Consider the following 22,136-nt stretch of genomic DNA (forward strand, 5'->3'; position numbering starts at 1 on the left):
AGAATTCCTGTGTCAAGAGCACAGCAGTTTAAAGAACAGGGAGGAAATGCTGCCACCTTAGTGAATACAGAAGCATAGACTGGAAGTCAAAAATCAGGTGAGAATCTTTTCTAGAACTGAAGACTGGTAGGGAAATTCTAAGTATGCTGGCAAAGGATCTGGGCCACAGTGTCACCCCTACGCCACCAGCCACCATGTGCAGGTAGACGTTGAGGGAAGTTTCTTTTACCTTAAGCTGGGCCGAGGCTGTTCACTGCCCACTTCTCTCCACTCTAACCACCTCGTATGGAGGGATGAGTAACAAGAAGGCACTGAGTCACACACCGACACCAACTGTCACTCACTAGATACCATCACCTTATATGGAGTAAGACTGGAAATTATCTTAGATATGTCCTTACATTGTCTCTCTCCCAGCAAGAGGCTATGTGAGGAACTAAGAACAAGAAAGAACTGAGGTGGAAGGATCCGAGTGTAGGAAGGCCAAAGTAGGGATGGAAACATAAGGAAACCAAGCAGAGGAAAGCAGGGAGGCAAGGCCTATGGATATTTATAATAGTCTGAAGGAGCCAAGCCAGCCATGAGGAGACCCAGTTCATGGCCTCAGGATGACTAACAAAAGCGGTACCCACTGCACTTCTCGAGATGCATTAGAAGACAAATCAATAACTGTAGGGGTGCTGGGTCATAGCCAGCAGCTTCTACCTAAAAATAGTGCATCCTCCTCCCCTTCCCCCCAGGTACAGAAAGCAAACTAGGATAAGATGGGCGAAGGGATGGGGGTGGTAACCAGGAGAACAGAAACATCATGTGAGATCCAGGCCTGGAAGAATCAGAAATGCTGTGGTTTGAATGCATCCCCCAAAAGTTTACATTGGAAATTTGACTCCCAATGCAACAGTGTTGAAGATGGGGCTTAATAGGAGGTGATTGGGTCACAAGGACAGAGCCCTCATGAATGGATTAATGTCACCATCACAGAGCAGGTTATCATGAGAGAGGGCCGTTATAAAGCAAGTTTGGCCCACGGTCCCTTTGTCTCATGTACTCATTTCTACCTTGTGCCCTTCTGCCATGGGATGACCCTCACCTGATGCAGGCACCATGCTCTTGAAATTCCCAGCCTCCAGAACTGTGAGAAATACACTTTTCTGTTTTTTTGAGATGGAGTCTCGCTCTGTTGCCCAGGCTGGAGTGCAGTGGTGCGACCTCGGCTCACTGCAACCTCCGCCTCCCAGGCTCAAGTGATTCTCCTGTCTCAGCCTCCTGAGTAGCTGGGATTACAGGCGCCCACCACCATGCCCGGCTACTTTTTGTATTTTTAGTAGAGACAGAGTTTCACCATGTTGGCCAGGCTGGTCTTGAACTCCTGACCTTGTGATCCACCCACCTCGGCCTCCCAAAGTGCTGGGATTACAGGCGTGAGCCACTGCACCCAGCCTACACTTATTTTCTTTACAAATTACTCAGTCTGTGGTATTGTTACAGAAGCAGCAAACAGACTTAGGACCTAGAGTCCCACTGGCCTTTTATGACTCAAGCAGGCTTCAAGTATTTAAATGATTTTGTGTTAAAAGCAACCCCAGAGGCTAACATCACTGGTTTAGTAAGTCTGAGAGCGGACAAATTAAAACCTAACAGCAATTATCCATATTTTTAGCATAATAAAGTCTTAGCATTTTGTTGCCATAGAGATCAAAAAAAGAGCCCCACAGAGCCCTGCCCCTGAATTCAGGCCTTCTCATTTGGTCCCTAAGCTGGGTGAGACAGCCTCTCTCCCACCCCCTTATTAAGGCAGTGGTAGGTGCACCTTCCCTTTCACAGAGGTATTTCTGGAATACTCAGTTCCCTAGAATTCACTGGTCCCAGGCCTGTGTTATCCCAGGCAGAGCCATATGGAAAGCAGGAACTGAGGGGACCAACAGAGGAACAACAGTAGACATCAGGTCAGGGGAACCCTGCTGTTATACAAGACCCAAACCCCTTTGGATATTGGACTGGGATTGCTACTACAAAGAGGGTCAAAGGCAGGTACAAAGGCCAATAGAGTTAAGAAAGCTCAGCTTAGCTCTGATACTTAACTCTTCAAGATCACAACCCCCCCACTAGAAAAAAACAAGTGTAGAATGCAGTACTGTCATAGTGCCATCTGCTGGAAAGATAAGATCTGTCATTAGGCACAGAGCAGGAGCCTGTTAAGTCCAAGTCTGTCCTGGTGCTGCAACTTGGCTCTTTGGGTAATTCTGTCCAGTGGGTAGCTGGGATGGAGAAGACAACCACAGATCAACAGTGTAATGCAGATACAGAATGGGAACCCCACCCTGGTGTGAGTTTTCATTTTTCTTTCTAAAAGTGGTTAAATAAAATAAAGAAACACAATGGTGTTACTAATGTTTTATATCCCTAGAAACATCATGAGTTGGGCTCATGAGAAGTTGTCAGACACACAACAAAGACCACACACAAATGGGCAACAGCTGCCACAAGGAGGCAGCTTGCCTTTTGTGCAAAGTTTCTATGTATGTATATATATTTATGTACACAGACACAAGGGTATAAAACCCAGTGAGGAGGGCTCACACACGCCCAGGTAAGGGGTGGGAGCAGCTTTAATTGCCAGGGTTGAGGCCACAGTAGGGGCACACAGCAAGTGGTAGAGCAGCAGCCTCCCTCCATCCTCCTACCCCAGGCCAAAGGGAGGAAATGGGAGGAAGGACAAGTATACAAAGGAAGATGGAAGACACTGGAAAGGCATACTCCACCTTTTACTCAATTCCTGAAAGCCCCTAAATGCCTGGCAGGATAGATCACTTCCATGCCTCCTAGCAAGATGCTGAGCCTACAGCAGGTCTGGCCTCAAGCTACTTCAAGATAAGGTCTGAGGCTGGCTTCTCAATGCACATGTCCATGCTATCTCCCAGGGCCCTTGTGGCAGAAAGAGCACCTTCAAGGTTCACCCACAAACTCAGTCCTCTTGATTCAGAGGTCCTAAGGGTTTTCCTTGAGACTAAAGGGTAAAGGTACAGGAAAAGGAGAGAGGTCAGTTCCTTCAGTTAATGCCCTATGGCCTTCCTAACGTGGGAGGAATTGAGGAATCACTAAGGTGTTGGAAAGGGCAAGAAGGTAATCTCAGAGACGATACACATGGAGAAACAGGTATTCAACGCAGGTGTGGCTTCTGTTCTCTTCAACTGGGGGCTTTGCTCAGCAGAGTCCATTTCCAGTGGGACCATGGGCAGGAGCTCTTCTTGGTATCTTAAGGGTGGCCCCAATTTCCTCAGAGACAATGTCCATGCCCTCAGGATGGCTTGGTCCACAAAATGGAGAAATGGGGCGATGGAAGAGTAGATGTGAAGTGGCAGGATCCAGAGGCACAAGGAGGCAGTATGCTGTGCCACTGACTTACCTGTGGAAAGAAGAGGTAATGGGAAGCCAAAGGAAAGAGAATAATCAAAGGCTAGAATGAGCTAGACCCTGAGACTCACATGGTCTGGGGGGTAAAGAGGCTGGAGAGCTGGAAACACTGGGAGGCAAGGTTCAGGGCTGGACTCAGAGCTAGAACAAAGAGAGGCAGAGTGAGTGAGCAAGCACCACGCACTCCTTCTTTCCAGACCCCCAAACCTTCCCTTCCTTTCCCATGTCCAAGACTACCAGTCAGAGCTGCTGGATTCAGGGCCCCCAAGGGAACTGCTCCATTCAGTTGCAAGGCAGCAGCTTGGGCAGCAGCAGCAGCAGCAGCAGCAGCAGTGGTTGGCAGTTGGATTCCAGAGCCTAAAAGGAAAAGAAAAGGTGAGATTAAGCCCCAACCCTTCATCTAAAATTCAACCCCATATTCTTCACCTTGCGGAGATATTTTACCTTCTGCCAGTTTTGCCATGAGCTGCAAACGTCCACCTGCTGATCCCAGATCCAGCTCCTGGTCCCCATCAGGAAAAGTGATGTCTGTGCCACCATCCAGTCGCTCAGTCACATGGCCAACCCTCATAGGTCGACCAGCAAGCTCAAAGCCATTCAACTGTTCCAGGGCCCGCCGGGCACACTCAGAATCAGAGAACTACGAGAAACCCAGGCCATGTTAGTCACCTACTCACCAAAGACATGCTCTCAAAAGACCCAGTAACACTCCCTAGTCCTACTATCCCAGGAAAATTGTATGCTCACTGAGGTACAAACTTTTCTTTCCCAGAAAATATGACCTAGGCCCATCACCTCAAAATGGTTCTCCAAAAAGGACCTTTTCCAATGGACTCAATGGCAGTCACTTTTCAATCTTTCAGCTCCATTAAGAATCTAACAATGCAAAAGTTTATTATTGTAGGAAACCTAACCTGACAAGTCATTTCACAAATGGGTATATCAAATGGAAGACAAGCTAAGAGCCAAGGCTCCTGGGCTTTTAATTCAGTTCTCTGTCCTAGTAAGTTTTAGTCCTTTTTTTTTTTTTGAGACAGAGTCCCACTCTGTCACCAAGGCTAGAGTACAGTGGCACCATGTCAGCTCACTGCAACCTCCGTCTCCTGGGTTCAAGCAATTCTCCCGCCTCAGCCTCCCGAGTAGCTGGAATTACAGGCACCCACCACCATGCCCAGCTAGTTTTTTAATTTTAATTTTTTTAGTAGAGATGGGGTTTCACCATGTTGGTCAGGCTGGTCTCGAACTCCTGACCTCAGGCGATTCACCCACCTTGGCCTCCCAAACTGCTGGGATTACAGGCGTGAGCCACCGTGCCTGGCCAAATTTTAGTTAAGTACTAGGAATCTGGAACTCCTAATTCCAGGCTTAGGAGGGAACACACCCTAGTGCTGACAACAAGGCAGAACGCACACCCCCACATACACACGAGAGCTGTTGACTAAGTGACCTACTGACCAGAAGGCCTTTACTCTCTAGTCCCTTTTATCAGCAGCAGCCAGCAACACACTGGTACAAAGAGGATTCCCAGTCTGCTGTTTGTTTAAGTGTCAAGATTGTTGACCCAAAAGGCAACAACGCAAGGGCAAAAATGCCCCACAGAAGCCTTTCCATATCTCAGCCACACAGAGAGCTAGAAAAGGTTACAAAAGTTACTTGCCACCACAGAACTGTCAACATCACAGCTAGCTTTGTTTAGCTAGCTAGCAGCATTACCCGCCTTAGGGCCTGGCATGTGGTACTGACAGTTCCTAGGCAGGTGTTATACATGGCTTGCCTTTACTGGATATTCTTTAGGTGAGCAATTCCAATGACAGAATACAACCTACTGCCCTCTGCCCTGTGGGCAACTGTGGGGGTGTATGCTGCCTGGTTTAAGCCCAGAAAATACAAGCTTCTATCAGATTTTGTGGCTGGCAGCCAGTTCTCAGCCTGGAGTCACATGGGGCTGGAAGAACCAGTTATAGGAATTGGCAACCATTTTGTTGGAATGTCAGGAAAAGGTGAAACTTGCCCATAATTAGGTGGCCTCACTATTCTCCCCATAGTGCTACGTTAATAACTGATCCTTCTCGGTGCAGAAATTGCTTCAAATGGGGGGGCACCAGAGGGAAGTATAATTTCCTATTCCCATCCCTGTTATGAGAAACATCAATTCTATAAAGCATGTCTTTAAAAGCCCATACCTAACCTCCCTCTCACCCCCAACCTTTTAGCTGCAGCCTGGTTACTATTACCCAAAGAACCAAGTTGCAGCACCAGGGAAGCTGGTTGAACTCCTGAACAACCCCATACCAGGGCCACTGACAAGAGTGCAGGAGCAAAGCCAAGATCTCAAGCAATGCACTCATCTCAAGGGGTAGAAGGCTAGTCCAAGCTTCAGGCACCAGGGTTTATGGGTCATTTAGACAGTTCCTAAAGGAGGAGGATGAAGCTAAGCTGCAAAATCAGACAAGTGGACAAACCCAAAGTAAAAGAAAAAATTAAAAGACTAGAGACTCACCGTGATGAAACCATAACCTTTAGAGCGGCCTGTATCTGAGTCCTTCATCAGGACAATATTATCAATCTGTAGTAGAATAGTGAGAAATTATTATTAAACTTTTGACTAGCCCACATCTTCAATCTTTCCTACCCAGATTGCTTTTTTTTTGAGACAGAGTCTCACTCTGTTGCCCAGGCTGGAGTGCAGTGGTGCAATCATTAATTTTTGTATTTTTAGCAGAGATGGGGTCTCAACATGTTGGCCAGGCTGGTCTCAAACTCCTGGCCTCAAATGATCCACCAGCCTCAGCCTCCCAAAGTTCTGGGATTACAGGAGTGAGCCATCATGATCTGCCAATATTTCTAGCTTTCTACCCAAAAAATTACATCTTTTATTATTATTATTATTTTTTTGCGATAGGGTCTCACTCTGTTGCCCAAAATGGAGGGCAGTGGCACAATCATGGCTCACCGTGGCCTTGATCTCCTAGGTTCAAGCAATCCTCCCGCCTTAGCCTCCCAAGTAGCTGGGACTACAGGCACAGGCCACCACACCCAGCTAATTTTTTATTTTCTGTAGAGATGAGGTTCTGCTATGTTGCCCAGGCTGCTCTCAAATTCTTAGGCTCAAGTGATCCTCCTGCCTCAGCCTCCCAAAGTGTTGGGATTATAGACTGAGCCACAGTGCCTGGCCCAAATCTTTTAAAAAGAAACAGTGGGGCGTGGTGACTCACTCCTGTAATCCTAGCACTTTGGAAGGCTGAGGTGGGCAGGCAATGTGGCAAAACCCTGTCTCTACAAAAAATACAAAACTAAGACCATGCCACTGCACTCCAGCCTGGGTGACAGAGTAAGACCTTGTCTCAGAAAAAAAAAAAAAAAAAAGATTAGTCAGTAGAAATATTTTGGTAAAAGGTGGCCTTTTTTTTTTTTTCGAGGCTCACCACAGCCTCGACCTCCCAGGCTCAAGCGACCCTCCCACCTCAGCCTCCCGAGTAGTTGGGACTATAGGCGTGCACCACCACATCAGCTAATTTTTGTACTTTTTAATCTTTCTTAATCTGGCCTATTATTTGATTTCGTTGTGTCTAACTTATTTGTCCACCAAGCACATGAATAGAGATGGAGCCAAACTTTCACAGCACAGACGTATATGCCCACTATGATGTATGCAGCAGGTTAATCACGGCCAGGCACAACAGAGAAGTACACTCAAACACTCACCCTCCCCACTTCTTCCAATTCCCTTCAGAGGTTTCTCTCACTTCTACTCACTTTACCAAAGGGCTCAAAGATGCCCCGGAGCATGTCTTCAGTGATATTGAAGTGCAGGGAACCCACATAGAGGCGCATTGGTCCACCACTGCCCTTTTGCAGGTTGTTGGCCATGGCTGCCAGTCGGTTTTTCTCTGCCTGGGGAAGGAGGAAATGATGGGTCATGTCCCACATTCCCTCTCCCCTTAAAATCTTATGTCTGTTTCTCAGCCTGCTCACCTGTGAAGCCTGTACAATGATAGGCACTCCCAGCAACCGCTGCCCAGTCAGCCCAATGGCCAGTGGCACAGACTGGATTTCACAGAATTCCACGTAGGCAATGCCCTTAGAACGACGTGAGTTCCGATCTGAGATGATACGTACATCGCGAACCTATCCAGGACACAAAAGAAATCCTGAGTTGGGCATAAAGGGAGATACAAGCTAAGCTACTCAGAAGAAAACTAAGGTGGGAGGGTTACCTTGCCTACAGCAGAGAAAAAGTCCTCCAGATCTCGAGGCCGAATTCGGGCAGCTAACTGCATACAGAAAACTGTGCGGGCATCACGCTCCTCAGGACTCAGATTATCAATTGGCTCCCTTTTAAAGAGTGAAATGTGTTGAGACCAGCCCTCCCAATACCTGGTCATTGTTCTCCAGCTAACCCTCAAGTACTACACATTCCTGTAATTTGACTCAAATAAGCTTTTATTCATACCTCACAATCCCTAAAACAGTGTTCATTATCAACCCACCTGACTGGGCTCTTCTCTTTGAAATGAGGACTCTTACTGTGTCCATACCTATAACTAAAGAATAGAGAAAAACAAAAGGTGAAACCTTATTCTCATTGGTCCAATGCTGGGTCTTCCATAGTGAGAAAACCAGATTCCAGTACTTCGTCTCATTTTTTTTTTTTTTTAGACAGGGTTTCCGCCGTCACCCAGGCTGGAATGCAGTGGTGCCATCTCAGGTCACTGCAACCTTTGCTTCCCAGGCTCAAGCAATCCTCCCACCTCAGCCTCCTTGTGTAGCTAGGATCACAGACACACATGACCATATCTAGCTAATTTTTGCATTTTTTGTACAGCCAGGGTTTCGCCATGTTGTCCTGGCTGGTCTTTAACGCCTAGGCCCAAGTGATCTTCTGGCCTCAGTCTCCCAAAGTGCTGGGATTACAGGCATGAGCCACCACGCCAGTAAATTTTGAATACCAACCCTTTCTGTGCCTGAGTATCCCGCCAATCACAATGTGTTATAATAAGCACCCTCAAGCAGGCTTCATAGTGCATTTGTTGTTTTATCCAGATTATTATACAAAGGTGAATCTATTAGCAAAAAGTGATACCCAGTGGCAAGTGGAGGACTCCTGTAACGCACACAATCCTCACGACGACGGTCTCGACTTCGCGACTCACTACTATGTCGACGATCCCAGCTACGGCTACGGTGACGACGCTGCCGACCTCGACTTCGGCTCCGACTATTTCTCCGTCTATACCGATCCCGATCTCGACTACGACTATGGAGGGAAACAACTACAGTCATGCCCACATCATGTTCAGGCCAACAACCAACTGCATATACAACAGTGGTCCCATAAGATTATAATGGTGCTGAAAAGTTCGTATAACCTAGTGATGTTACAGCCGCTGTAATGTCGTAATGTATTACTTATGTGTTTGTGGTGATACTGGTGTAAACCAAACTATCACCTATTGCACTCCCAGTTGTATAAAAATACAGCACATCTGATTATGTACAAAGTGAATCTCATGAAGATAGAAAGACTAGTGTTTACTAGAGGCTGGGAAGGATGGAAGGATGGGGGCTGTGGGTGGAATGAACAGAAGTAGATCAATGGATACAAATATATCATTTAATAGAAAAAATAAGACCCAGGGCTGGGCGCGGTGGCTTACGCCTGTAATCCCAGCACTTTGGGAGGCCAAGGCGGGAAGATCACCTGAGGTCGAAAGTTCGAGACCAGCCTGAACAACATGGAGAAACCCTGTCTCTACTAAAAACACAAAATTAGGCCAGCCGCGGTGGCTCACGCCTGTAATCCCAGCACTTTGGGAGACCGAGATGGGTGGATCACTTGAGATCAGGAGTTCCATACCAGTCTGGCCAACATGGTGAAACCCCATCTCTACCAGATATACAAAAATCAGCCAGGCGTGGTGGTGCGCAACTGTAATCCCAGCTACTCAGGAGGCTGAGGCAGGAGAACTTCTTAAACCTGGGCGGCGGAGGTTGCAGTGAGCCGACATCGCACCACCGCACTCCATCCTGGGCAACAGAGTGAGACTCTGTCTCAAAAAAAAAAAAAAAAAAAATTAGCCAGGCATGGTGGCACATGCCTGCAATCCCAGCTACTCAGGAGGCTGAGGCAAGAGAATCACTTGAACCTGGGAGGCGGAGGTTGCGGTGAGCCAAGATCGCGCCATTGCATTCCAGCCTGGGCAACAAGAGGGAAACTCGGTCTCAAAAAAAACGAAAAAATAAGACCCAGTGTTCAACAGATCAGTAGGGTTATTACTACAGTGTACAATAATCTATTATACATTTCAAAATAGCTAATAGAGAATAATTTGAATGTTTCCTAGTATAATGAAAAGATAAATATTTAAGTCAAGGATATCTCAAGTACACTGATTTGATCTTTACAAATTATATGTATTAAATTTCACACATACCAGAAACTATATACATTATGCATCAATTAAAAATTGTTTAAAAATAAAACAATTACGTACAGTATATACTTCACGATAAAAATTATGTCACTGATTCATGCATTTACTATATTTGTTATTCTAGAATACATTATTTCTACTTCGGTTAACTATAAAACAGCCTTAGGCTGGTCCTTCAGAAGGTGCTCCTAAAGAAAGCACTGTTACAGCAGAGTACAACTCTATGTGTATTAATGCCCTTGAAGACCTTCCAGTGGGACAAGATGTGGAGGTGAAAGACCCTCTGCAGGCCTAGGCTCATGTGTCTTTGCGTCGTAGTTTTCAACAATAACAATAATGTTTAAAAAGACAAAAAAAATTTAAAAATAGAAAAAAGCTTACAGAATAAGAACATAAAGAAAACTTGTAGAGTTGTACAATGTGTTTGTGTTTTAAGCTAAATGTTTTAATTTTTTATTTTAATTTTTATTTTTTTTGAGACAGGTTCTCAATCTGTTGCCCAGGCAGGAGTTTAGTGCTGCAATCTCGGCTCACTGCAACCTCGAACTCCTGGGCTCAAGCAATCCTCCAGCCTTAGCCTCCCAAGTAGCTGGGAGTACAAATATGTACCACCACACCTTGGTAAATTTTAAATTTTTTGTAGAGACAGGATTTTGCTATGTTGCCCAGGCTGGTTTTGAACTCCTGGCCTGAAGTGATCCTCCCGCCTTGGCTTCCAAAGTGCTAGGACTAAAGATACGAGCCACCGTGCCTGGCCCAGAATTACTGACCTGTGCTTTCTATCCCTGCTTTTACTATGGCTCCGACTCCTCTTCTTCCTGTGAAAGAGAGTACATTCTTTTTTTTTTTTTTTTTAATTTTGAGAAAGAGTCTCGCTCTGTCGTGCAGTGGTGCAATCTTGGCTCACTGCAACCTCTGCCTTCCAGGTTCAAGCGATCCTCGTGCCTTAGCCTCCTGAATAGCTGGGATTAAAGGCATGTACCATCATGCCCAGCTAATTTTTCATATTTTTAGTAGAGACAAGGTTTCGCTATGTTGGCCAGGTTCACCTTGAACCCTTGGCCTCAAGTGATCCACCTGCCTCAGCCTCCCGAAGTGCTGGGATTACATGCGTGAGCCCCGCGTGAGCACCGCGCCAGGTCAGGAGTGTAAATTCTTAAAGAGAAGGTTTTGTCATTGCTGCTATAGAAAAGGAATTACAGTAAGGCCAGAATGAAACAGAAAGCATGAAAAGACCAAAGACCTGAAGATGATCCAGCAGTAATTCACAGCAATTGCACAATACCAACTTACAGCCCTGAAAGCTGTCAGGCATCTGAAGAGGCCATTTTTCCCCCTAATGCCAAGCAAAACCTGGTGTTTCCAAATCAGGGGTCCTCTTGCTATTTTTTTTTTTTTTTGAGACGGAGTCTTACTCTGTTTCCCAGGCTGGAGTGCGATGGTGCAATCTCGGCTCACTACAACCTCCGCCACCCAGGTTCAAGCAATTCTCCTGCCTCAGCCTCCTGAGTAGCTGGGATTACAGAAGCCTGCCACCACACCCAGCTAATTTTTGTATTTTTAGTAGAGATGGGGTTTCACCATGTTGGTTAATCTGGTCTCGAACTCCTGACCTCAGGTGATCCACCCACCTCGGCCTCCCAAAGTGCTGGGATTACAGGTGTGAGCCACCACACCCGGCCCCTCTTGGTATTTTATTCAAATGAAGTATATTGATGCTAGAACTAATCCACAAATCTACACTGGAAAATGAAGACTAGATAATTAAATCAAGTCACCATTATTCTCATGACCTAAGTGGAGCCATTACTAACAGTCAGCAGTCTTAACAGAAACAATCTCCCTATTCTGGTTATTTTTCCAATGGACAAAACTGTTTCCCTTCCCCAAGTTGCCAACCCATTTCTTCCTCCCACACTCACTTGCTTGTCTCCCCGATGGTGTTGCTTCCACTGGTCCCATTGCCACTGTTGCTGGTGCTGCTGGTGGTATTGCTAGGATAATCCTTTTTAACTTCTTTCCTTTGTTGCTCATCCTGAGGCATTCACCAGGAAAATGTCACAAGGTATAAGGTGGCAGACACACAGATTCCAATGGGCAAAGGGAGCAAAGGTGGACAAGGAAGAAATCAAACCACTTGATTATCTAGCCAGATTTTCAGCACCCTTATTTCCTAACAAAGGGAATAAGAAAGGAATCAAGGAAACTACCTAAAAGGAAGAGATCAGCATGACAGATTTTGATGTCAAACTTCAGTTACCCAACATCTGCTCCACTAACATTTCCCAGGAGAGTTACAAATTGGTGCTAGGCCGGGGCAGTGGCTCACGCCTGTAACCCCAGCACTTTTAAAGGCTGAGGCAGGCGGATCAATTGAGGCCAGGAGTTTGAGACCAGCCTCGCCAACATGGTGAAACCCCATCTCTACTAAAAATACAAAAATTAGCCAGGCATAGTGGCACACGCCTGTAGTCCCAGCTACTTGGGAGGCTGAGGCAGGAGAATCACTTGAACCTGGAGGCAGAGGTTGTGGTGACCTGAGAATGCGCCACTGCACTCCAGCCTGGGCAACGAGTGAAACTGCGTCTCAAAAAATAAAGGAAAAAGAAAGCGGTGGGGGGAAGGGAAGGGAGAAGGAGGGAGGGATGGGAGGAGAGGGCAGAGGGAGGGAAAGGCAAGCAAGCAAGCAAGCAAACTGCTGTTAAGTGGGCCAGGGTGCAGTGGCTCACTCCTGTAATCCCACCACTTTGGGAGGCCAAGGCAGATTGCTTGAGCCTGGGAGCTCGAGACCAGCCCAGACAACATAGCAAGACCTTGTCTCTATAAAAAATATATTAAAAAAGAAACTGGGACAGGCGCAGTGGCTCACACCTGTAATCCTAGCACTTTGGAAGGCCAAGGTGGGTGGATCATGAGGTCAGGAGATCGAGACCATCCTGGCCAACATGGTGAAACGCCGTCTCTACTAAAAATACAAAAATTAGCTGGGCGTGGTGGTGCTTGCCTATAATCCTAGCTACTTAGGAGGCTGAGGCACGAGAATGGCTTGAACTCAGGAGGCAGAGGTTGCAGTGAGCCAAGATCGCGCCACTGCACTCCAGCCTGGCAACAGAGCAAGACTCTGTCTCAAAAGAAAAAAAAAAAGAAATTGGTGCTAGGTCTGAGGTACAGTGACTTTCTACTGTGTCACTTCGAGTTTTGAGCAAAGCACAGATTACCAACACCACATTATGTGCCCACTCCGGTTTTAGAGAGGTCCTCTCTAAAAGTATGGCTCTTAACCATAGTCTCCAGCAAAGCTTACTAAGACTATGCCTTTTATGATTAATTATTCTACATAATAAATAAGCAGGGAAAGAGGATTCATAAAATGTTGAAAGTTGAAAGTGATGATCGACAACTACTCTTTCTCATTAACCCAATTCCAGGAGTGAGGTGGAAAATATTACCTCTTCTTTTTTATAGGGAGCTTCCAGCATGGCCTCAATCACTATATCAAAGTCATCAGATGCCATCCTGTCAGATCTGGGGAGAGGATATTAATATGTAAGAACCTGTTTTATATTTTTCCTCCCTTTCCAGCACCACACATTTCTTTCCCACTCCACGAAAGAGACTTCAGGATATACAGATTTCAGTTCTGTTTCTTGAACTGCAAAGAAACCTTACCAGCTGTCACTCACTCTAGGTTTATTTTTACACCCTATAGATCTGAACTAGTTCGGCTTTGTGGCTTGAAATAGTCAAGGATAGGCCAGGCGCGGTGGCTCACACCTGTAATCCTAGCACTTTGGGAGGCCAAGGCGGGCAGATCACCTGAGGTCAGGAGTTTGAGACCAGCCTGGCCAACATGGCGAAACCCTCTCTACCAAAAATATAAAAATTAGCTGGCTGTGGTGGCACACACCTGTAATCGCAGCTACTCAGGAGGCTGAGGCAGGAGAATCACTTGAACCCAAAAGGTGGAGGTTGCAGTGAGCCAAGATCACGCCACTGTACTCCAGCCTGGGCAGCAATGTGTGACCCTGTCTCAAAAACAAAACAAACAAACAAAAAACACAAAAAACAATACATAAAAAAATAGTCAAGGATATAGAAGAAAACTGAATATCTAGGAAGAAACAAAATACAATACCAATCCTGTTCTATGAAGAGTAAATGATGGTAGCCAAACTACTATCTGCTATAAAATGGACATTAGGTCTCCACTCTACTGTTCAAAATTCTGAATAAATACCTGGTTTAAACTTAAATAATAAAAACAGGCCTGGCTGCTACAGAAGTGAGAAAAATATAAAAATAAAAAATAATAAACAAATATAGGCACATTATTTCCAATAAAAAGGTAAAGAGGCAAGACTAAAAATCAGAAGCAAGTCAAAGCAATACCAAAATGCAGACTTGCCCTAAGGTCTTCCTCTCCGCATACCCTGAACACCAATAATTAGGGGCTTATCCCTGAGCATTTTCTATCCAATACCAACTATAGTTTAGGTAACTCAGAAATATGATGATTAAGACAGGCTCGACCAATCCCATCTTGAAACCTTTCTCTCTGGCAGGCAAGGTAATACGTGCCTCCCCCAAGCTTTCACATCTAGAAACTGCCTTTCCCCAGGCTGTCTACCACCAGTTTGTCAAATAAGAAAAACAGAAAATACCAAAGAAAACCAATAGGATAAATTATTCAAATGTTCTTGGCCTGGAATTATCAACCCACACATGGATGAATCTCAAAATAATTACACGGAGTGACAGAAACCAGCCCCCCCCACCCCCCCCAAAAAAGTGCACAATGAACAATTCCATTTACATAAAATTCTAAAAAATGCAAACTAGGCCAGGCGCCGTGGCTCATGCCTGTAATCCCAGCACTTTGGGAGGCTGAGGCGGGCAGATCACAAGGTCAACATATCGAAACCATCTAGGCCAACATGGTGAAACCCCGTCTCTACTAAAAATACAAAAATTAGCTGGACGTGGTGGCACGTGCCTGTAGGCCCAGCTACTTGGGAGGCTGAGGCAGGAGTATCACTTGAACCCAGGAGGCGGAGGTTGCAGTTAGCCGAGATTGTGCCACTGCACTCCAACCTGGAGACAGAGCAAAACTCAGTCTCCAAAAAAAAAAAAAAAAAAGCAAACTAATCACTGTATCAAATAAAGCAGAAAGCAGATCAATGGTTGCCTAGGGATAGGAGTAAGGGGGGGAAGGGCTAGGAGAAAAACATTTTAAAAGGGCACAAGAAAAACTTTGGGGCCAACTTTGGGGCCAGGAGTTGTGGCTCACACCTGTAATCCCAGCACCGTGGGAGGCCAAGACAGGTGGATCACCTGAGGTCAGGAGTTCAAGACCAACCTGACCAATATGGTGAAACCTCATCTTTGCTAAAAATACAAAAATTAAAGCTGGGCACGGTCATGAGGTCAGGAGTTTGAGACCAGCCTGGCCAATATGGTGAAACCTCATCTCTACTAAAAATACAAAACATTAGCCAGGCGTGGTGGCACGCACCTGTAGTCCCAGCTACTTGGGAGGCTGAGGCATAAGAACTGCTTGAACCCAGGAGGCGGAGGTTGCAATGAGCCGAGAACACACCACTGCGCTCCAGCCTGGGTGACAGAGCAAGATTCCATCTCAAAAAAAAAAAATACAAAAATACAAAAATTAGCCAAGCATGGTGGCACATGCCTGTAATCCCAGCTACCTGGGAGGATGAGACAGGAGAACTGCTTGAACCCAGGAGGCGGAAGTTGCAGCCAGCCGAGATCGCACCATTGCACTCCAGATTGGGTAACAGACCAAGACTCTGTCTCAAAAAAAAAAAAAAAAAAAAAATTTGCTGGACATGGTGGCTCACACCTGTAATCCCAGCACTTTGGGAGGCCGAGGCAGGCGGATCATAAACACCTGTAATCCCAGCACTTGGGAGGCCGAGGCAGGCGGATCATAAGGTCAAGAGATCGAGACCATCCTGGACAACATGGCGAAACCCCATCTCTACTAAAAATACAAAAATTAGCTGGGTGTGGTGGCACACGTCTGTAGTCCCAGCTACTCGGGAGGCTGAGGCAGGGGAATCGCTTGAACCCGGAAGACAGAGGTTGCAGTGAGCCAAGATCGTGCTACTGCACTCCAGCCTGGCGACAGAGCAAGACCCTGTCTCAAAAAAAAAAATTAGCCAGGTGTGGTGGCAAGCGCCTGTAATCCCAGCTACTCAGGAGGCTGAAGCACTAGAATTGCTTGAACCCAGAGGGCAGAGGTTGCAGTCAGCCAAGATCATGCCATTGCACTCCAGCCTGGATGACACAGCGAGACTCTGTCTCAAAAACACAAAAACAAACAAATCTTTGGGAGTGATGGTTTCGTGTGTGTTTAACATATCAAAACGCATGAAAGTGTACACTTTAATGTATACAGTTTTATCGTGTGCCCATTAAATGTACCTCAATCATGCTGTTTAAAAAAAAAAAAAAACCTGAGGAATTTCTATGCAAGGAGGCTATCATAATCAGACTTTTTCATACCTGTAAGGACTTTGTTGGCCAGCCGTAGTGGCTCACCCCGTAATCCCAGTACTTTGGGAGGCCAAGGCAGGTGGATCACCTGAGGTCAGGAGTTCAATACCAGCCTGACGGATATGGTGAAACCTCATCCCTATTAAAGGTACAAAAATTAGCCGGGCATGGTGGCGGGTGCCTATAGTCCCAGCTACTCAAGAGGCTAAGACAGAAGAATCGCTTGAACCTGGGAGGCAGAGCTTGTAGTGAGCCGAGATCACACCACTGCACTCCAGCCTGGGCAACAGAGTAAGACTCCATGTCAAAAAAAAAACGAGGAGCTTTGTCCTCTTTAAAGCAGCTAATGCACTATGCAACAAGGCTCCCCTGGTTGCCCTAACAGTCCATACCCTATTTTGACAATTCAATAAGTGTAATAATTACAACTATGATTCTATGACTTACAGTACCTACAACTGCTAGACACTGTGCTAAGCATGTTATGGAGAGAGAAGATTCTTACAGAAAAATTACTTGGAGCCAAATTTGAGGCTTAAAATGGAAACTAAACCCAAATCAAATCGGTATACGTAAAAACCAGTAAACTCAATTTCCTCTGCCTCCCAGGTTCAAGCGACTCTCCTGCCTCAGCCTCCTGAGTAGCTGGGATTACAGGCATGTGCCACCACATCCAGCTAATTTTGTATTTTTAGTAGAGACCAGGTTTTCCGTGTTAAGTCAGGCTGGTCTCGAGCTCTTGACCTCAGGTGATCCGACCGCCTCGCCCTCCCAAAGTGCTGGGATTACAGGCATAAGGCCCACGCCTGGCTTTTTTTTTTTTTTTTTTGAGAGGGAGTCTCGCTCTGTTGTCCAGGCTGAAGTGCAGTGGCATGATCTCGGTTCACGCCAACCTCTGCCTCCCAGGTTCAAGCGATTCTCCTGCCTCAGCCTCCTGAGTAGCTGGGATTACAGGTGCCCGCCACTACGTCCCACTAATTTTTGTATTTTTAGTAGAGACGAAGTTTCACCATGTTGGCCATGCTGGTCTCAAACGCCTGACCTCAGGTGATCCGCCTGCCTCGGCCTCCCAGTGCTGGGATTACAGGCGTGAGCCACTGTGCCCGGCCTTCTACTTCTTCCAATAAACACTTTATTTAGCAATCAAAGCTAACAAATGCTACAGACAGGTAATATATGATTCATACCCAAATTTTTTAAAACTAAGGTTTTTTGAACTGCTCAAAGTCATACATAGCTCAAGGGCCAGGCAGAGGGGGTGGCTCACGCCTGCAGTCTCAGCACTTTGGGAAGCTAAGGCTGAAGAATGGCTTGAGGCCAGGTCAAAATCAGCCTGGGCAATACAGTGAGGCCCTATTTTTACAAAAAATATAAAAATTAGCCACGCATGGTAGTACGTGCCTGTAGTCCCAACTACTTGGGAGCCTGAAATGGAAGGACTGCTTGAACCCAGAAGTTGAGGCTGCAGTGAATTCTGTCTCAATCCCCAAAACAGAAAAGGTCACACAGCTCAAAGGGAAGAATTTTTTTTTTTTTTTTGAGACAGGGTTTCACTCTGTTGCCCAAGCTGGATTGTAATGTTGCAATCTTGGCTCACTGCAACCTCTGCCTCTCTAGCTCAAGCAATCCTCTAACCTCAGCCTCCCCAGTAGCTGGGACCACACAGGTGTGCACTACGATGCCAGGCTAACTTTTCTTATTTTGGGTTTTTTTTTTTCTGGTAGAGACATGGTCTCACTATGTTGCCCAGGCTGTTCTCCAACTCCTGGACTCAAGAGATCCACCCACCTTAGCCTCCCAAAGTGCTAGGATTACATCTGGCCAGAGGAGCTAATTCTGGATCAGAAAGGTTTTCTGACTTCAAATCTAACATTATATCTATTATATCAGGTTACTTCTCATACGGTTTGTAATTAACTTTAAAGGAAAAAAAAAACGACACAGTATACCAAAATATCTACTTTTAAATATATACTCACTGAACATGAATGTTCTTCTCATATGTTTATCAAAATAATCAGTCCCATTAGCTAAACCTCACTGTGAGTCTCCTATATCTGAGGCATGTAGTGTATGCTTAAAAGTATCAGACTAATATACACTATTGATTCACTATGGGAAAATAGTTCAAAAAGAAAAGTTTTTTTGTGTGTGTGTGTGTTTTTTTTTTTTTTTTTTTTTTTTTTGAGAGAGTTTCACTCTTGTTGCCCAGGCTAGAGTGCAATGGCGCAATCTCGGCTCACTGCAACCTCCACCTTCCAGGTTCAAGCAATTCCCCTGTCTCAGCCTCCCGAGTAGCTGGGATTACAGGCAGGCACCACCACACCTGGCTAATGTTGTATTTTTAGCAGAGCCGGGATTTCTCCACGTTGGTCAGGCTGGTCTCGAACTCCTGACCTCAGGTGATCCGCCTGCCTCGGCCTCCCAAAGTGCTGGGATTACAGACATGAGCCACCGAGCCGGCCTAAAAAGAAAAGTTTTTGATACTCAAGCTGTTTCAGTCATTTTGGCTGCCAAGTCTACACAAATTTTCTGTTATGAACTATTTTTTACGATCTGCCTTTTCCCCTCCAAATGAAATGCTTGATTTCAAGAACTGCTTATTGTTGAGTGCTAATGCAGGGTAAGGAACAACTTAACACACACACTAAAACTTACACTTAAGTTTACGAGCTTCTACAAATAAACCTCTATGTAAAAAGTTTTCACTCAGAAACAAATATATCCATTTAAGCAAAGCCATATACAACACAATATTTTGAAACTTGCAATCTCACTACTGAGTTTAGTGTCTTTCTAGACGTGCTAAAAGCAATAAGGTAGCAAACACTATGCATTTTCAGGCTAGTAGTTTTTTCTTTTCTTTTTTCTTTTTTTTTTTTTTGTATTTTTAGTAGAGACGGGGTTTCACCGTGTTAGCCAGGATGGTCTCGATCTCCTGACCTCGTGATCCGCCCACCTCGGCCTCCCAAAGTGCTGGGATTACAGGCGTGAGCCACTACACCCGGCCCAGGCTGGTAGTTTTCAAACTCTCTCTTCATGTCCCAACTTATGGGTCAAGGTCCACTCAATCTCATCCACATACAGAATATCATGTTTTCTTCCATCCTGCTCCAAAAACAGTATTAGAGACCCACAATCACGTCAGGTCCTAGACCTGGTCATAGCACAAGCCAACAGGTAGACCCCACTGCTAAAGTTGCAGAAAGAACCACTGTCAGACCAATTCGGAAAGAATTCACGAAAAGCTGGAGCCCCAGGGGTGATGGTAGCGCCATCTCCAGGGTCTGATCACTTAGCTGGGCACAAACACCTACAAACTGAAGGCAGCTTAATAAAAAAGAGGAACAATAAGAACGATAAAAGCTACTTGAAAGACTACCCTCCCCATGTTGTGTAGCTTTAAAAAATGGTCCTATAGGCCGGGCGCGGTAGCTCAGGCCTGTAATCCCAGCACTTTGGGAGGCCGAGGCGGGTGGATCACCTGAGGTCAGAAGTTCATCAGCCTGGCTAACATGGCAAAACCCCATCTCTATTAAAAATACAAAAATTAGCCGGACGTTGTGGCAGGCGCCTGTAATCCCAGCTACTCGGGAGGCTGAGGCAGGGGAATCGCTTGAACCCGGGAGACAGAGGCTGCAGTGAGCCGAGATCGCACCACTCCACTCCAGCCTGGGTGACAGAGCGACACTCCGCCTCAAAAACATAAAAAAAAAAGAGGTCCTATAGGCAACCAACTGGCACAATCTCTGCGGGAGCCAGTGTCCCAGGGCTCAATCTTCATATGTGGCCTCATCATACGCCTACTGGAATGAGTGCTTGAAAAAGTTAAATGGGAAAAGCCCATAAAGGTCAACATAGTGAACATGAATCTTCGACAGACTAGAGATTGAGGAAGAAAGCTCAATTCCCTTCTCTCTCTCTGAATGGTGGTGAGAGTGGCTGAAACTGATGATGCGTGTCCTCTCAGGCCGCGGAGGGTCGATGCTCCCTCTCCAGTGTGGGCGACCCTAAGTGTCACGGCTGCAGGGACCCGGAAAGAAAAATCACAGGATTCTAGAAACCGCATCTTTATCGGTGCAGGATACAGCCACGAGGGTGCCCACCTCTAAAATCGTGGCAGTGGGCTACATTTAAGTAGCTAACACTTCCAGGTCAAAACAAAGTTTTTTTTAATGTTAAAAGTTCGCCTGAATCTCTTCGTGACGCCATTTTCTGCCCGTGACGTCAGGGGGAGGCGCCGTGCAGCAACGTCACGCATTGGTGACGTCCGGTGGGGACCGGGTTTTGGGGTTTCTCACCAGTTCCGGGTCCCCGCAGGGGGGTCCCGGTTCTCTCCGTTCCTTTGAGTATGTTGTGGGGAGTGGAGCTCGGATATTTCCTAGAGTCTAGGCAAGAAAAGCAGCACTGCAGGTAGAGCAGCTCCTCTTCCCGCAAAATGGCGGCAGCTCTGCCGTCTTCCAGAACTTTCCCCAATCTGCGCATGCGCCAAGACTCCCCGGCGTTGGAAATAACCTCCCTGGTTTCGCGGCAACGGTCCAAAGTACAGGTTCTCATTGGCTAAAGTCCTGAGTATGGGTGGAGCAAACTCAAATGCGTCTCAGCAACCACCGAGTTCCCATTGATTGGCTAACCTGAGACTCCAGAAAATGGAAGCGTCCTTTGGTAGCCGCCCATCACTCTCTCATTGGTTAAATGACTTGCGGAGGGCGGGGAAAACGGGACGGAAAACGTGAGTGAAGAAGCCACCGACCCCACTCCTGGTGCTCGCGTTGACTAGACCAGTGCGATGGGCGGAGCCAACGAGGAGGCACAATTTACATCCTTGGCCGTCCCTACTCGGATTCGCCGAAGGAGTCACGTCGGTCGTTAAGGTTAAGCTTTGTAGAGAACAGCGGCGTTTGTTTAACGTCCAGAGATGCTGAACTCAAAATCCCCGTTCTGAGCCGGCTACCTAAACAACCCTCCCGACCACCTCTCATGACCTCGGTGCTTGGGACCTGGGAAAAGCAGATCTTGCCAGAGACTTGTCTTGGTCCACACTCTGCCCTATCGTCATGGCCTGTTCCCACAGGTCATAACTTCCGTTCAAATCAGTGCCCCCACATTTCCCACTGCAAGGGTAAATTTGAAAGTTTCTCAGGTGACTCCTTGGATGTAGCAGTACTGAGTCCTCTAACCGGAAAGAAGGAACTGATGTCCACCCTCACTTTCCAACGGCCTCTAGGAGCCCCTAGACACTTCTGTGGTCTACTGTGCTACCAAAAATGTAGCTGGTTATAACATGCGGAGAGCCAGAGTCAGAGGACCTGACTTCCAATTCTGACTTGGATACTAATATCACATCATTGTACCCATTTCAAACTCCCCCTCTGTAAAATGGAAAATTGGACTAGATGATCTCTTAGGACTTCAAACTGTAACCCTGTGGTTTTATTAAAAAAAAAACAGGTAGCTTCTTGCTGGAGATTCCTGGATGGATTCCAGTCTTCCCAAGAGGTAACAAAGGAGAGGTAACCAGTTGCCCGTGCAGTAGCTCAAGAATACAGAAGAGAAAAACTGGCTTCACTCACTATTCCATCTTTTTCCAAGGTGGCAAACTCTATGCCTCCTCCCCAGAGAAAAGCCTAACTGCAGGTTCTAATAGACAAGAGCTCACTGTAGCTGGTCAGAAAGGCCTATATCCAGGACTACAATAGTCATTGCTCAGCTTCCTAAGTAGGGAATACAACTAGGCCCCTATGGGTCTTAGATAGGGTGAGAGGACAGATC

At 46.3% G+C, this 22,136-nt stretch overlaps 1 protein-coding gene across 8 annotated transcripts; it reads right to left on the bottom strand.

Annotated features, from left to right (window-relative positions):
* Window positions 1-2,379: 2,379 nt before the first annotated feature.
* Window positions 2,380-22,124, bottom strand: RBM23 (RNA binding motif protein 23). 8 transcript variants are annotated; one of them, XM_063715122.1, is made up of 15 exons: window positions 20,666-22,124; window positions 13,756-13,873; window positions 13,298-13,373; window positions 11,771-11,883; window positions 10,619-10,666; window positions 8,498-8,671; window positions 7,905-7,958; window positions 7,632-7,749; window positions 7,390-7,542; window positions 7,171-7,308; window positions 5,915-5,980; window positions 3,859-4,054; window positions 3,652-3,771; window positions 3,486-3,555; window positions 2,380-3,406 (listed from the first exon to the last, which is right to left on the bottom strand). In XM_063715122.1, exons 3-15 carry the CDS (start codon window positions 13,361-13,363, stop codon window positions 3,403-3,405), a joined length of 1,320 nt encoding a protein of 439 aa, XP_063571192.1. In that variant the 5' UTR covers window positions 13,364-13,373; window positions 13,756-13,873; window positions 20,666-22,124; the 3' UTR covers window positions 2,380-3,402.
* Between the last annotated feature and the right edge of the window lie 12 nt (window positions 22,125-22,136).

The sequence above is a fragment of the Pongo abelii genome, chromosome 15 (assembly GCF_028885655.2).
Source record: "Pongo abelii isolate AG06213 chromosome 15, NHGRI_mPonAbe1-v2.0_pri, whole genome shotgun sequence".
Classification (NCBI taxonomy): Eukaryota; Metazoa; Chordata; class Mammalia; order Primates; family Hominidae; genus Pongo; species Pongo abelii.

Coding starts and splice junctions, on each gene's coding strand:
- RBM23 (XM_009248912.4), bottom strand. CDS start 13,363: ATGGCATCTGATGACTTTGATATAGTGATTGAGGCCATGCTGGAAGCT. Junction 10,667..11,770: donor ACCATCGGGGAGACAAGCAA/GTGAGTGTGGGA, acceptor TCTCTTTCACAG/GAAGAAGAGGAGTCGGAGCC. Junction 3,556..3,651: donor GAATCCAGCAGCTCTGACTG/GTAGTCTTGGAC, acceptor TCTTTGTTCTAG/CTCTGAGTCCAGCCCTGAAC.